Consider the following 13,770-nt stretch of genomic DNA (forward strand, 5'->3'; position numbering starts at 1 on the left):
AATAAAACACAACTGAATGTGAACTGAGCCTATCTGACTGAGTCTGAACTGATTTATGCGGTGCACATATTTTTAAGCCTAGGCCTACTGTACATTTAATGTTAAAAATTCATATTCTAATTGTAGCCTATAATATTCAGAAATCCATGTGAAAAAGGTTTAAGTTTTAATTCTATTTCCTTTCATGTGTTCAACTCACCCCTGTTTTTGATCACTTGGATTATTCCTCAAATCCTGTAGCCTACTCATCGCTTGTACTCATCCAATATGGCAGCGACCAACGACAGTAATAACAGTATGGCAGGGACCAAAGCTATCAACTCTGGAGGGAAACAATCCCCTACCTCTGCCGAACAGGTAACTTATTAACTGAGATGTGAGCTCATGTCTTTGCACTGAGAAAAAGTTGCCTATCGTGGGCGGTTGCATGTTGTTTTAGCACTTGATGTCAGTGGCACTGGCATCCCACTACTGCCTAGCCAGATAACGCTAGCTTAGCATGATTTTGCTTGTCCTTGTGATAAAATTCAATGTCTAATCATAACGTGCATTGTCTAATTCTAATGTCTGTTAGCATTAAATACAAGAAATTCCGAGGTAACTTAGTCACAGATTGAGATTGATCGGTCTTGTTCTCTGTAGAACAATATAACGTATCAATATAGGAAACCTCAGTGCGGTAAAATTAGATTCAGATTGGATATTCAGCAGACATTCGGCTGAGTTGATTTTACTGTTACAAACATGCGTTGTTAGTTGTGTGTGGCGCATGAGATTCTAGGCGCCAATCCCGTTTACAGAGCTATTCATGTCACAGCCTACATTTTGTTAAAAGAAGACTTAATTTGGTGTTTAAGCAGCAATATCTCACTTGTAATAACACGCTAACGCAAAACAGTAGAAACACACCGCACACGTTATAAAGAATCTATTGCTATGGACTACCTTTCACAGCAGTTGGTTTTTCAAAATAAAAGTCCGACATCTCTATAAAACAATTTACATAATTTTCCCGTGCCAATATTGCAGGCTGTGGCGCACTTGTGGCCAAATAAATCACATCATTCTAACCCTTTTCTGGAGCTCTTCTATCACAGCCCAAATTTTTGGAAATAAGACTTCATTTGGTGTTTGGGGACCACTTGAAATATTTCCCTTGTAATAACACGCTAACACGAAAGAGTAGAAGCACACCGCAAACATTATAAAGCATCTTTTGGTATGGACTACCTTTCACAGCAGTTGATTATTCAAAATAAAAATCCTACATCTCTATACAACAATTGACATACAGTAATTTCCCCATGCCCATATTTCCAGCTGTGGTGCAATTGTGGCCAAATAAATCATACAATTTTAACCCTCTTCTGGAGGTCTTCGTATCACAGCTTTACACCTTCCGAGGAAACTTAGGTTGATTGTTAGAAAAGTAGAACTTTTTTGTTTTAAAAAAACCTGTGTGAAAGGTACTGTGCAGGTATAGGTTCTTTGTCATATTTGTGCCATGCCTCAAGCCTGGGCATGTTATTACAAGTGAAATATTGCAAATTGCCATACAGAACCACACAATTACATTTTTTAGAAGATATGTGATGTGACATGAAGATCTCTATGAGAGCGATAAAATGATGTGACCTATTTCCTGACACGTTTGACACGCTGAAATATTGGCATGTGAAAGCTGTTGAATAGAGAAGTAGGGCTTTTACTATGAAAAACCAACTGCTGTGAAAGATATTCCATAACAATAGGTTCTTAATAACATATGTGGTGTATTTCTACATTTTTGTGTTAGCGTGTTATTACAAGTAAAATATTACATATGGTCCCAAACACTAAATGAAGTCTTATTTCCAAAAAATATGGGCTGTTATACAAAGAGCTCCAAAAGAGGGTTAGAATGGTGTGATTTATTGAACAACAAGTGCACCACAGCCTGAAATATTGGCATTGGAAAATTATGTCAATGTTTGTATAGAGAAATAGGACTTTTACTTTAAAAAAACCAACTGCTGTGAAAGGTAGTCTATAGCAATAGTTTCTTTATAACATTTGCAGTGTGTTTCTACTGCTTTGCGTTAGCATGTTATTACAAGTGAAATATTTCAAGTGGTCCCCAAACACCAAATGAAGTCTTATTTCCAAACAATATGGGCTGTGATACGAAGAGCTCCAGAAAAGGGTTAGAATGATGTGATTTATTTGGCCACAAGTGACCATAGCGTGAAATTATTGGCATTGGAAAATTATGTAAATTGTTGAATAGAGATGTAGGACTTTTATTTTGAAAAACCAACTGCTGTGAAAGGTAGTCCATAGCATTAGATTCTTTATAACGTTTGCGGTGTACTTCTACTGCTTTGCGTTAGCGTGTTATTACACGTAAAATATTTCAAGTGGCCCCCAAACACAAAAAGAACTCTTATTTCCAAAAAATATGGGCTGTGATACGAACAGCTGCAGAACAGGGTTCAAATGGTGTGAATTATTTGGCCACAAGTGCACCACAGCCTGAAATATTGGCATGGGAAAATTGTGTGCATCGTTGAATACAGAAGGGGGACTATTATTTTGAAAAACCAACTGCTGTGAAAGGTAGTCCAGAGCAATAGGTTGTGTATAACGTTTGCGGCGTGCTTCTACTGTTTTGCGTTAGCATGTTATTACAAGTGAAATATTGTGGCTTCAAAATACCAAATGAGGTCTTCTTTTCACCAAATGTGGGCTGGAGACCTCTGTAAACGGGATTTAATTGTGTGATTTATAAGCCTAGAATCTTAGATGTGTGCGACACACGATTAACAAGCAACGTTGTAACAGTAAATCAATTCAGTCGAATGTCTGCCGAATATCCAAAATCATTCTAATTTTACCGCACTGGAAACCTCGTAGTCTTTTCTACTTTCCATCAGCTGGTCGTTACCTTGTAAGACAGGTAGTGGCTGGTTTTCAACGACTTCGCCAGGAACAACGGAGCATGGCCACAAAAGCAGCGGAACTGGAGATGGAAACCAATGAACACAGGTAATTTTGAGAGATCTGTAGTCTCTCTCAAGCATGTCAATCATCAGCTTCTTTTCATCATCAGATGCATGGCTTTCGAATTAAATTAATTGTGCCTAGCGCATTTAATTTGCATTGCCTTACCTTGCATACGTTTAGATAACTGATGTAGGCCTACGATTGCAGCCTAGAGAACGGCATGTGGTTACACCCTATGGCCCCCTAGGCCAAATATTAAGAATAGGTTGCATATGCACTAAAAACTTTCACATGTACTTTTTCTTGCATATGTTCTTGAAATTCTTGCGCACACACTACTCTTTCTTCCACATGCACATGAAAAGCTTGCACATACACTACGTTTTCTCATACGAGCGCCTCATACACTTAATTACTGAAGTTACTTGCAATTTCTTTCTCCTTCCACCAGTCTTGTTATCGATGCTCTCAGAGAGGCAGATCCAAGTCGAAAGTGTTACCGGTTGATTGGGGGTGTCCTTGTGGAAAGAACGGTGCAGGAGGTCCTCCCTGCACTTGAGAGCAATAAAGAACAGGTAATAGGTCACTGTGCACCATTCAATTCCTGTAGATTATTGTAGCCCTAACTTGACAAATCTGCAGACATCATCTCAGATACTGACCTCAGTGACATGTAGACATCAGTTTGCGTCTTTGTGTAAGATAGCACTTACCACATAGGGAATGATACTTCAGCAGTTGATTTTTTAAAAGAATTTCACCCACACATTTTCTGAATGCAAATTGTATTTGAGGTGTTCTGATTTCAAAAGTAAAATTTAATGAATATTTGCATTTATCAAGCTCACATAAATGTTTTCCCACAGATGCAAATAATCACAACTGTGTTATAATTATTATGACCGCCGCTAGCGAAGCTAGCGAAGCGGTCATATAGGGATTGTCAAAGTTTTTTTTTTTTTTTTTTTTTTTTTTTTTTTTTTTTTTTTTCCCGTCATCTACTTCCTGAAATTTTGGTCAACGATACCCGGGGCACCGAAACACCAGGGCACATGAAATTTGGTGGGTATGTAGCCCCACTAGACTTTTACGGAAAAATTTCGTTTGGTCCCCGGGGGCCACTCCCCCTCCGCGCTGGGCCCCCCGAAACCCAAAAAATGCAGTTTTTCCTCAATAACTACCTGAACCGTGGCACCGAGGATGAAGAAATTTTTATGGTATGTTGGTCTCAAGGGCCCACATCAACTTAGCCCATAATCACTCATTTGTGATTTGCACCCCCCCGGTAAAAAATGAAAATGCAATATCATTCTGCTTTAATCGCCCCTCTCTTCAGTAAAGACGTTCAGAACTGCACCAAATTTTATGTGTATGATTAACCTGACATTCTCTGGGGGTATGCCAAGTTTCGTAGAATTTCATCCATGGGGGGGTCTAAAAAATTAAGTTATGTGTACATTTAGTGACTCTACACTCATTGGCCTGTAGATTATGGTGCACACATATACACATGCACACACACACACAGGCACCCACATACTATCGGTATTAGAACGGCCGATACATAATTACAAATTCAGTAGGATTAAAAGAAAGCCAAAATAAATATTCATCATCATCATCATGGCTGCATTTCCAGTATTGGCGATAAGTAGTCGTTTGTCCACTAGATGGCGCATCGTTGCAGTGAGACGTAATTTTGTTGGAAGTTAATCTTAAATGGGTTGGAAAGACACTATGCTTCCTACAAGGACAAGACTGTAGGCTACAGTAGTTTACCGCAGAGAACGTCTAAGGGTAGGATGATTTCTGCATGACATGTAATTCCCATTTCCTCTTGAAGCCGAAATAAATCTGAGAATGTTTATCGGACATGCTTGTTTTTTACTGCAGGTAGGCTACGTTAATCCTATCAATAGCAGAACGTAGGTAAAATAATGTTACCGTTAGCATGGTTGAGTGATGGAGGCCAATTTGATTATTGATGTATTTGTAGAAAACCATAAATGCGTTTATAAGCTACCAAGCAAATCGATAACAGCACTAATTGTATCTTTCGACTGTCATCTCATTTGCTTATGACCATAACCTAGGCTACTAACAGGAGCTAAGTGAGTTAGCCACAACACGTTTGCTACGTGATGGTTTTTTAATGGAAAATATATAGGCTACCTGAAAGATAACCTGTCTATGATCCCGTGATGATCTACAATCTCCATTTAAACCAGATGTTTTAGAGCGCACGTTGAGATGTATTCAGGGCAGGGCTGTACCTACACATATTTGTTGCACGTGCTACAAAAATCATTCTTTGCGATGAATGATTTAGTACCAACGTTACAAGGGTCAGATACAGTTTTGCCTATGGCTATTCCGTGAGACTGAGGCGCTTTTTGTTTGTTCGAAGTGCGTGTTTAGGGTGTGAGAGGGGAGTCGATGTGCTTTGATTCCAGCTTGGTAGTTGTAGTCTATGCGATTAAAAAACACGTGTGTGTGAAGTATCCAAACAATGATAACGCTTTCATTATGGCTGCTTTAGCCACAGACCTTGAGCTACTGTACAGTGGGTTGGGTTCCGTTTAGAAGTGTCCACTTCATTCGCCCTTTCCGTGATTCACAGCTACGTGAAATGTATTACTAATGATATGCAAAACTATTAACTTTTTCGCCAAGAGGTGGCAGCTTGATACTGTAAGGTGTAAGCCATTGGTTCCAACGGAGATTTTATTTGGGTCGCCAGCATAGCCTAGCGACAATTTGTGTTGTGTAATAGGCCTAGCATAGGGCCTACCTTATATAGCTTATAGTTTGTTAACAGTCACGGTTTTGTCATAACTCCCTCTATGCATTTTTGCATTTAGAATAGCTCTAAAACCGGGGGGCGAACACGTCGCAGGGGGGGCGCCAGTGCGTGGATATCTCAATCGCAAAATTAAACAATATTTCTATCGGGCGCCTACCATGGACTAGGCTGGGTGAAAATCAAAAGATTGCGTCAAAAGATTGAGCTTAACCATTGACCTCATGGTTGCAAAATGCAAGGGAACATGAATCAGCATATTATTTGCACAAACAATAACGGAGAGTAGCTCTTCAACTTTGCCCGTTAAAATGTGTATGAACAGTCTCGCAACGCATTTCATGAAGGCCCTTTGGACATGTCAGTTATTTGCACCACTGGGAAAAACGGCATTTTGTTTTAGACTACTGGTATTTCATTTGTGCATTGACAATAAAGCTGAATATCATTTGAACTAGATGACTAAACTTATGCATATGTAGAAGAAGAAACATTCACAAAAATCCATGACATGACCTCTCTTCTTGATAGCGGTTGAAAACTGCATGGAACTGACAGGGATTGTTTTGTTTAATAATAAATAAATAAATACATTATGCTGCTACCTTCTGCTTTTCCCAAATACAATGTAGCCTACAGGTGTACCTTTCATCAGTCCAGTTGCAATGGATGGACTGTGATGAACTGCCCTACTTGTGATTGTTTAGAGATTTTAAAGGTTTTATAACAATGTTACAGATTTTTTGGCCCAGAAACAAATCTATTCACCTTTGCAGCGCCAGTAGGCTACTTTGTGTGCGGAATGTGTGCAAACACACATTTCAAACAAGCATACACAAAAGTTTCAAGAGTGGGGAATGGAGTAGAAGATGGAGACAAATTCATTAATATGATTTATTTTCGCGGAATGGATGTGCAGGACTGAGCGGCGGTCATATTTTGTACCGCTACGCGGTACATCTAGTTTTATTGCTGATGTTTAACATGCAGGTCATTCTTTTTTTTTTTTATCTTTAACAGTGAGTTTTACAGAAAATGTACAGGAACTATACAGAAAATGAAAATGAAGGGATTACTTTCATATTAGACTAGAGTGTTAACTTATTTGCTGTCTGCAAATAAAAATCATCGGGGAGCTTTGACTGAGTTATTATGGCACTGATGTTCATAGTCTAGAGTAGACAGCTGGTTTGTGCTCTCTGGAGGATATGGTCATAAACAATGCTTTTTATATTTTACACATATTTTCTATTAACATGTGTTTGTGGCTTTCTCTCTGCCTAGATCTCCAAAATAGTTGAATCACTCAACACACAGATGCAGGCGAAAGGGCAGGAGCTGAATGAGTATCGGGAACGCTTCAACATCCGAATAGTTGGAGAGGAAGAGGCGTCAAACAAAGCCACTGAGGAGAGGGAAGGTGCAGGAACAAAGGGTGGAGGCACAGGGGTCCTAGTGTCCTAGTTCTGAGCCTGACTAATGGACACGGTTCCACATTCCGAAGTAAAGGTGGTCTAGTTTACTCTACTCTTGAGCACTTTTTTAAATGCAGGTTTTGTGAATGACCAAAGTAGGTAATCGTAAGTTAAATGTGAGAAATAATTCGTTCCTATTTAATGCTGAAGGATGTTGTTGTAGGGCTATAGCTTGGAGGAGTTATGTATGCTTAGGAGTGTTTAATGTTTACGTGTAACACACACTCTAGCAGCTCCCTGTATTTAGGGGGTGCACAATGACTGTCCATAACTATGTAGAGTTTAAATTCACAATAAACCATGTTGCAATAAATTCTTTCTGGCTAGCCTTTTGTGTAGCATCTTCTATAACATATTGTACAGCACAGCAAAATTTGGTCACAGAAAAGAAGAAAGATATATTAAGCCTAGTTTATTAAGTAAATGATGGCCCTGTCACAATGTTGCTAAGGTGAACACATATGGTGTTCTTAAAGTATATGAACTATACATTCATCCCATTGAGATCCTGGTAGTAGCCTGATCAAGAACAGAAGTGATTTCTGTACCACTGAGCAGGTAAAAGGTAGGCCCAAGAGGAGCATTAACCTCACATTCACTATGGCTCAGCACTGGTAGGTTCAATGAAAATGAGTCCACTTGTCCCTCGGCATAGTCCTTGCGCTTACCAGGCCTTTGGAGGTTCCTGATGTGTCCAGAACGCCTCTGCATTGACGTTGGTAAGTTATGAGTACCAGTGTATATCTCTCGATCTGCACAGAGATTATAGATGTAGAAAGATCAGACAGATCCCGTGTTAACAAGTCCATTTGTTTTAACAATGCAGTATAGACGTTTTGTCTTATTTGAAATGATGTACCTCTGATTCTCTGCCATGTGGGGTAGGGATGTGAAGTGGATTGTCTGCTGTTTGGGGGATGTTTGTACTGCGAAGACTGAACTGATGTAATTTTCTGTACAAAGAATAAGAGAAGACTTAGACAATTCATGTAGTTAGTAAATGTATTCAGTGCTGTTACAGTATGTTCACATAATGACTCACCACTCTCTGGGGATTTTGTGGCGTGTGTTCTTGTGGTGCGTTTGATTCCTGTTGAACAATTGGACTTAGAGAGTCCCAGACTGGCTGCAGATTTCTGCTGTTTGTGATTTTGAATCAAAGAGTCAGGCAACATAAAATATTGCACACTACTTTCAATACATTTCATGTTTTTTACATTTGTTTAGGAGTTGGTTTTGTTTGATTCCAAGTTCAGTTTTTTATAACCCTTCACATTATTTGCACTCTCTGTGACGAGGGTTGAATACATCTACAGAAAGATACATTTACAAACACGAGGTATCATTTTTGTATGCAATACTATTGTGTGATGCTAATATTTGAACTATGTAGACAAGTACCTCCGTGTATGAGTATTGTCTGTTTTGATAATTTTGTGCCTCTGTGTCCAGGATGAGTGGGGCTGAGGTTGTCCCTGGCTGACAGGGTAGGTTGCCGCAGGGTTAGAAAAACACAAAACACATTCTGAAGCATGTGGTTTCCCCCTATGGTAATGGTGAACATCCAGGCCATTCCCAGAAAGACTTGACTCCTGTCTGTGCCTTGGGTAGTCCTGTATGGGCAAAAGGACTGAGTCCTCCCCATCCATGGGAATGTAAGGGGCCAGAGCATCCAGGTCCCTGTACCACTTGTCATCATGAAACACATGATGAAAGACCTGGATTAAAACAATCACAAAACTTCCAGGAATCAAACAAAGATGGGGGTTTTTTTCAGTGGAAATCAGCAAATTTCAAGACAGCAACTACTACTCACGTAAGACACTGATGCTTTCTCACAAAGATGTTTGTTGAACACTGCAGGGCTGTCAGAGAGTCTAGTGTGGCCAGTAGTGTCTTTAGAAAACGGTAAACCACAAACATTTATTTTTTCATTGCTGCCAAGATTTTAGGTGATACCAGATTTGTTCTTATTTTAATTCCCTTACTGGAGAGCAGGGCTGATCCGTTGGCTCGGTTTGCTGTGTCCTGTCCAGCAGTGTGGGCCAGTACAGGAGACACCGTCGTTTCAGGGCAAAGTCCATGTGACTTGAGGGAATATTCCAGCTGCTCCAGAGAAAACACTACCTCTGGTAGCTCTGCATCGCTGTGGTCACACAGAAGAGAAGTGGTCAGAGAGATGAGAGTGGAGAGGAATATGCTCTCATGATTATTTTTCTGTTTTTAATCTTTGAAAATGCAAATGTCAAAAGATAGCTGCACTCTGCAACAGAGAGGGTTGCGCACACTGAGGTGTTACAAAAATGACAAAAATACATGCACATGTTACTTGCAAGTGCCAAGTTCAACTTTCCATGTCCTTATATACTGTATTTTCTAGGTTGATTAATATAGAACCAGGGCTTAAAGCTGTCAGGCGTGGGCCGTTTGAGATTTAAAGCAGATCATTATATAATGGCTTCAAGTTTCTGATAACTTCAGGCACAGCAATTTGCCTTGTTTTAAGCCCTGTAAAACTGGTAGTGTTTCAGACATTTCAGATTCAGTCAACCAAAATTAGAAAGTGTAATTAATATTGTGTAGCCTATTTACTTCAGCCTCTCACCTTAGCACGTAATTGATACAGAAGATGGTCTGTGGCTGTCTGGTTTGGTTGTTGTACACCACAGATGCTTCTGTCTCTACCCAAACATATCCTCCGTGTTTGTGGTGTAAGCGGTACTTCCCGGTGGCCATCCGTCCTTTGGAAAGCACTGTCGTACACAAAACCTTATAAAGTCATTGTTCAAAACACTTTTAATTTTGATTATGAATTTACTCCAGTAAGTAAAATTAATGCTGTAACATCACATTGATAATTAACATTCGATCTTCTGCATAAATTTAAATACAACTGAAACTCATGTCACATAGTAATGTTTATGTAATAAACAACTTTGCAACTTAGTACTAGTAAATGTAAAAAAAGGACTTTTTAAGACTCACAGCAGATATGGGACTGCATAAGTTTCAAGCAGTCTATGGTATGGTAGTACTTATAGACAGACTGTCCAACGAGTTCTGTATTCTGGAAACCAGTCAACTCCCAAACTCTGCATATTGGAATGACATGGCAAGTATATATTGCACATTTCATACACAAAGGCAATTCAACGTGCTTTACTGTACATGATTAACAGCAAAATATTGTAAAAGCATAAAATATCAGATAATAGTAAACTAAGTATAAGAAGGCAAATCATTACGGTTCAGTGTAGTTAAAAATATGATAAATTGAATAACACTAAATTAAAATTCACCAACCTGGAGTCACAGGAAGTGAATCTCATGTCTGGGCTGTGAATGCTCTGGAAAGTCTTGTGGTTCAGACCAGCAGGAATATGGTCAACACCTTGCACAGGTAGAGGTTGACACAGCAGCAGAAGGGAATGCAAGGCCAGGGGATGGGATGGCCCCTTAACCCCAGTGCAGTGCAACACCTGTGGTCAAGAGGGGGAAGAGTGTCTGAGGAGTGAAGGTAATGGACCTTACCCAAAGATTGTCTAGTTACCAAGATGAATCATAAAATAATTCTTCCATTCACTGGACCTCCCGCTAGACTCCTAAAGGGGCGTGGCAGTTGCAAACCCTACTGTACATCACAGTGATACCAGAATTTACCCTATGAATCGTCTCGCTTTATCAACCATCTCTGCCTTAGAGATTGACTAGACGGCAGGGAGTGTTCAAGTCCAATTTGTTATTAGTATTGTTTCAGCAAGCATAAAATCTCAAAATATATAGGTGCATCTCAAAATATTTGAACATCATGGAAAAGTTCTTTTTTTTACCCCATCATTTATTTCAAAAACTCTAGATTTATTACACATAAAGTGAAATGTTTCAAGCCTTTAAAAAAAAAATCTAATCTGATTACGATTTACAGGTCATGGAAATCAAATTGGAAATTTAGATGCACCTGGCTGTACATAAAATACATAAAACAGTTTGCATAACCTGTGAACAGGTACCAAAACAGACAAATAGTTAATAGTATATGTGGTTGCACTCACCGTCCAGGATACTGCCCTCAGGCTTACTGTATTCCTAGTTCTCCAGAAAAGGCTGCACTTCTGCCTCCCTACACTTCCTAAAGTGAGCAGAATACAAACATGTAACTATTTTCCCAATCATGTATAAGAATGATATTTCATACAAATGTGTGAAAGTTTTTACAATGTTAGTTTATGAGAACGTTGAGTACTTTTGCACAGCTCCTTTGGACGGGTGCGTTGGAGAAGTCACCGACATAAAAAAAATATTGCCTGATGATGGTCATCTGACCGAAACGTTGCAATATAAAGTTTTAACTGCAAGACAGTCTGCGGGAGCTTGCTACTTTTTTTGACAATGTCAATTTATGCCAGTGTGTGTAATCATATTTACCGGCCAATTTTGCAAGAACTTGTTTGACCTCCTTCTGGTCATATGGGTGCATGATGTCAAACAGGCTTCGGCCAATAAGGTCTACCTATATTTATAAAGAATCATTCATGAACATAGTTGATCTATCAACATTCAAAATAATAAATAAAATATAATACCTTAAAAAACTATACAAAGAAAGTAGTCAGATGTGAACCTGGTTGATGGCAATGTATTTGTTGACATTCTCTGTGGTGTAGAGAACTCGGCCATCAAGGAAGGTCACAAGCAGAAATCCTCCAAGAGCTAAGTCTAGAAGTCCCTCCTCAAGACAAATAGACGGAATGGCTATAAACAATAAAAGAAGTCAACATGTCATAATGTTGCAATGGTATTGAATAGCTCCCAGTTATCAGAGCAAGTCCTACCTCTCTTGTAATAGGGATAGATGGACTTGAGGGGAAGTGGCCTTGTTACATCTATGATGTCCTCAGTGTTTTGTGTTTGCTGGAAGGTTGATGGGCCCAGAAGGGCTCTCAGATGCAGGTATCCAGCCGTAAGCCTGATGATACAGGCCTTGTTTAACTGAGCTCCAGTGTTTGGGGGTAAAGGAAGCAGGTCAGCCAACTCATTGAAGAGCTCCCTCTCTCTTTGCCTTCGACCCCGTGCTGCTATGCGAGACTGAGCTCTTTTCCATGCTGTGCTTGTTCTATGAAAGGTTAACAGAATAATCATACCTCTGCCTTGAAATACCACAATCTTTAGACTGTCAAACCCCATTGAATTTTAACAAGAAAAACTGATGAGCCCAATAGAAATTTAAGAAACTTAAGCAGGGCGCTCAAGTTTTGAACTCTGCTTAAAGTGATTTGTGGGGTTGGAGTGAATGACTGATGGCTGACTGGCGATAATATGCATTATATGTTGTTTTTTTTTAGCTTTATTGTGTTATCCTTGACAAGAAGCCGATCTGTATGTCTTCTACCAAAGTATCAAATGAAGTCAATCAATCAAATTAGTTCACACTCTGCAGTGTCACATTTTATTTTTTTCTGAGAGGAAATAAAGGTGCATGTATTAAATGTGGATACTCAAGTTCAAGGAGAACCACTTGATGGGCAAAGGATTAGGTTCCATAACAAACACACCAGTCATCAGAGATTCACGTGAGACAAATCTAGGCACGTCATCGGCCTACCTAAATTTATGGCAAGACTGACTGTCATTGCTGGCTGGAGCGTCATGATTGCGTCACGCCAGCTTATCTACACTGGCTGAGGGGATCTGGCTCTCTGAGATATTATAAGAACCTACTCTCTTCATTCAAACCACAGGAATGCATATTCTGTTTTTTAAACTATTTCATGTGTAATAAAAAGATTAACCTAGTCTTGTATTAAAAAAACATATTTGTATCTCCAAGGATGCAACCATAATATAGACTGGATTAAAATGATAACAATAATTGTGTTAGTTATATTCAACTTTGATACTGTATTGACATGTATAAAACATACTAACAACTCAGAAATTAAAAATGTACAATATTCCAATTACTTTAGATTATTATTATATTGTTATTATATTTAGATTATTAAGTATAATATTTAACCCCTGTGGAATTATGAATAACAAAATTGAGTGTAAATTATAAAGATCACTCTTTAATATTTATGAATACATTTTCAGACATACCTCTGTTTCTTTGGCTCACTCACTTTCTCGGTGTTCCCTTTCTCATTGTTGAGCTGTCTGTTCAAATAATCTGTCAGAGTGGCTTCAATATAATCTTCAATCATTATGGTCTCCAAATATTACAGTCAGACAGTACATTTTCCATCCTTGCACATGGCCCTTGGGTATAGAGCAACAAACGTAGTCCTAGATGACAGCCGAGTGTTTCGAATCCACATGGCCACTCCTTTTTGTGCGCGCCCATTGAACATGATCCAATTAGCCTAACCCATACAGTCTATGGCCTAAACACATTATTGGCTGTACCAAAAGACCAGGAACGAAATGTGCTTTTAAATTTGCTAGGCCTACCATCGCAAGTTTTGTTCGGATCTATCCGAAGTCCAAATAAAAACAAAGTAGCAGCCTTGCTGT

The 13,770-nt window shown here is 39.2% G+C and overlaps 2 protein-coding genes across 5 annotated transcripts; one reads left to right on the top strand and one right to left on the bottom strand.

Annotated features, from left to right (window-relative positions):
- The first annotated feature begins 267 nt into the window (after positions 1-267).
- LOC143112308 (prefoldin subunit 2-like) lies at positions 268-7,246 on the top strand. 3 transcript variants are annotated; one of them, XM_076274580.1, is made up of 4 exons: positions 268-357; positions 2,913-3,024; positions 3,434-3,557; positions 7,067-7,246. In XM_076274580.1, exons 2-4 carry the CDS (start codon positions 2,978-2,980, stop codon positions 7,244-7,246), a joined length of 351 nt encoding a protein of 116 aa, XP_076130695.1. In that variant the 5' UTR covers positions 268-357; positions 2,913-2,977. The 3 variants fall into 3 exon arrangements, with proteins under 3 accessions (XP_076130695.1, XP_076130694.1, XP_076130696.1); XM_076274579.1 differs by having other exon boundaries at positions 2,936-3,024; XM_076274581.1 differs by having other exon boundaries at positions 281-357; positions 2,893-3,024.
- Positions 7,247-13,531, bottom strand: hif1al2 (hypoxia inducible factor 1 subunit alpha, like 2). 2 transcript variants are annotated; one of them, XM_076274577.1, is made up of 14 exons: positions 13,357-13,531; positions 12,090-12,370; positions 11,879-12,009; positions 11,683-11,767; positions 11,310-11,386; positions 10,561-10,736; positions 10,243-10,349; positions 9,863-10,010; positions 9,246-9,403; positions 9,074-9,153; positions 8,659-8,975; positions 8,300-8,393; positions 8,117-8,210; positions 7,247-8,009 (listed from the first exon to the last, which is right to left on the bottom strand). In XM_076274577.1, exons 1-14 carry the CDS (start codon positions 13,458-13,460, stop codon positions 7,750-7,752), a joined length of 2,112 nt encoding a protein of 703 aa, XP_076130692.1. In that variant the 5' UTR covers positions 13,461-13,531; the 3' UTR covers positions 7,247-7,749. The 2 variants fall into 2 exon arrangements, with proteins under 2 accessions (XP_076130692.1, XP_076130691.1); XM_076274576.1 differs by having other exon boundaries at positions 8,300-8,396; positions 13,357-13,529.
- Between the last annotated feature and the right edge of the window lie 239 nt (positions 13,532-13,770).

This window comes from Alosa pseudoharengus, unplaced genomic scaffold (genome assembly GCF_046254945.1).
Source record: "Alosa pseudoharengus isolate Yale_2024_CS ecotype anadromous, Long Island Sound unplaced genomic scaffold, YU_APseudo_1.1 YU_APseudo_1.1_scf_8, whole genome shotgun sequence".
Lineage (NCBI taxonomy): Eukaryota > Metazoa > Chordata > Actinopteri > Clupeiformes > Clupeidae > Alosa > Alosa pseudoharengus.

What these genes read in the sequence shown, in the direction of transcription:
- LOC143112308 (XM_076274579.1), top strand. Translation starts at nt 268, where the DNA reads ATGGCAGCGACCAACGACAGTAATAACAGTATGGCAGGGACCAAAGCT. An exon ending in CCCCTACCTCTGCCGAACAG is followed by an intron (nt 358 to 2,935) that starts GTAACTTATTAA and finishes CTTGTAAGACAG; the next exon opens with GTAGTGGCTGGTTTTCAACG. An exon ending in TTGAGAGCAATAAAGAACAG is followed by an intron (nt 3,558 to 7,066) that starts GTAATAGGTCAC and finishes CTCTCTGCCTAG; the next exon opens with ATCTCCAAAATAGTTGAATC.
- hif1al2 (XM_076274576.1), bottom strand. Translation starts at nt 13,460, where the DNA reads ATGATTGAAGATTATATTGAAGCCACTCTGACAGATTATTTGAACAGA. An exon ending in AATACATTGCCATCAACCAG is followed by an intron (nt 11,768 to 11,878) that starts GTTCACATCTGA and finishes TTATAAATATAG; the next exon opens with GTAGACCTTATTGGCCGAAG. An exon ending in TGAGGGCAGTATCCTGGACG is followed by an intron (nt 10,737 to 11,309) that starts GTGAGTGCAACC and finishes TCTTGACCACAG; the next exon opens with GTGTTGCACTGCACTGGGGT.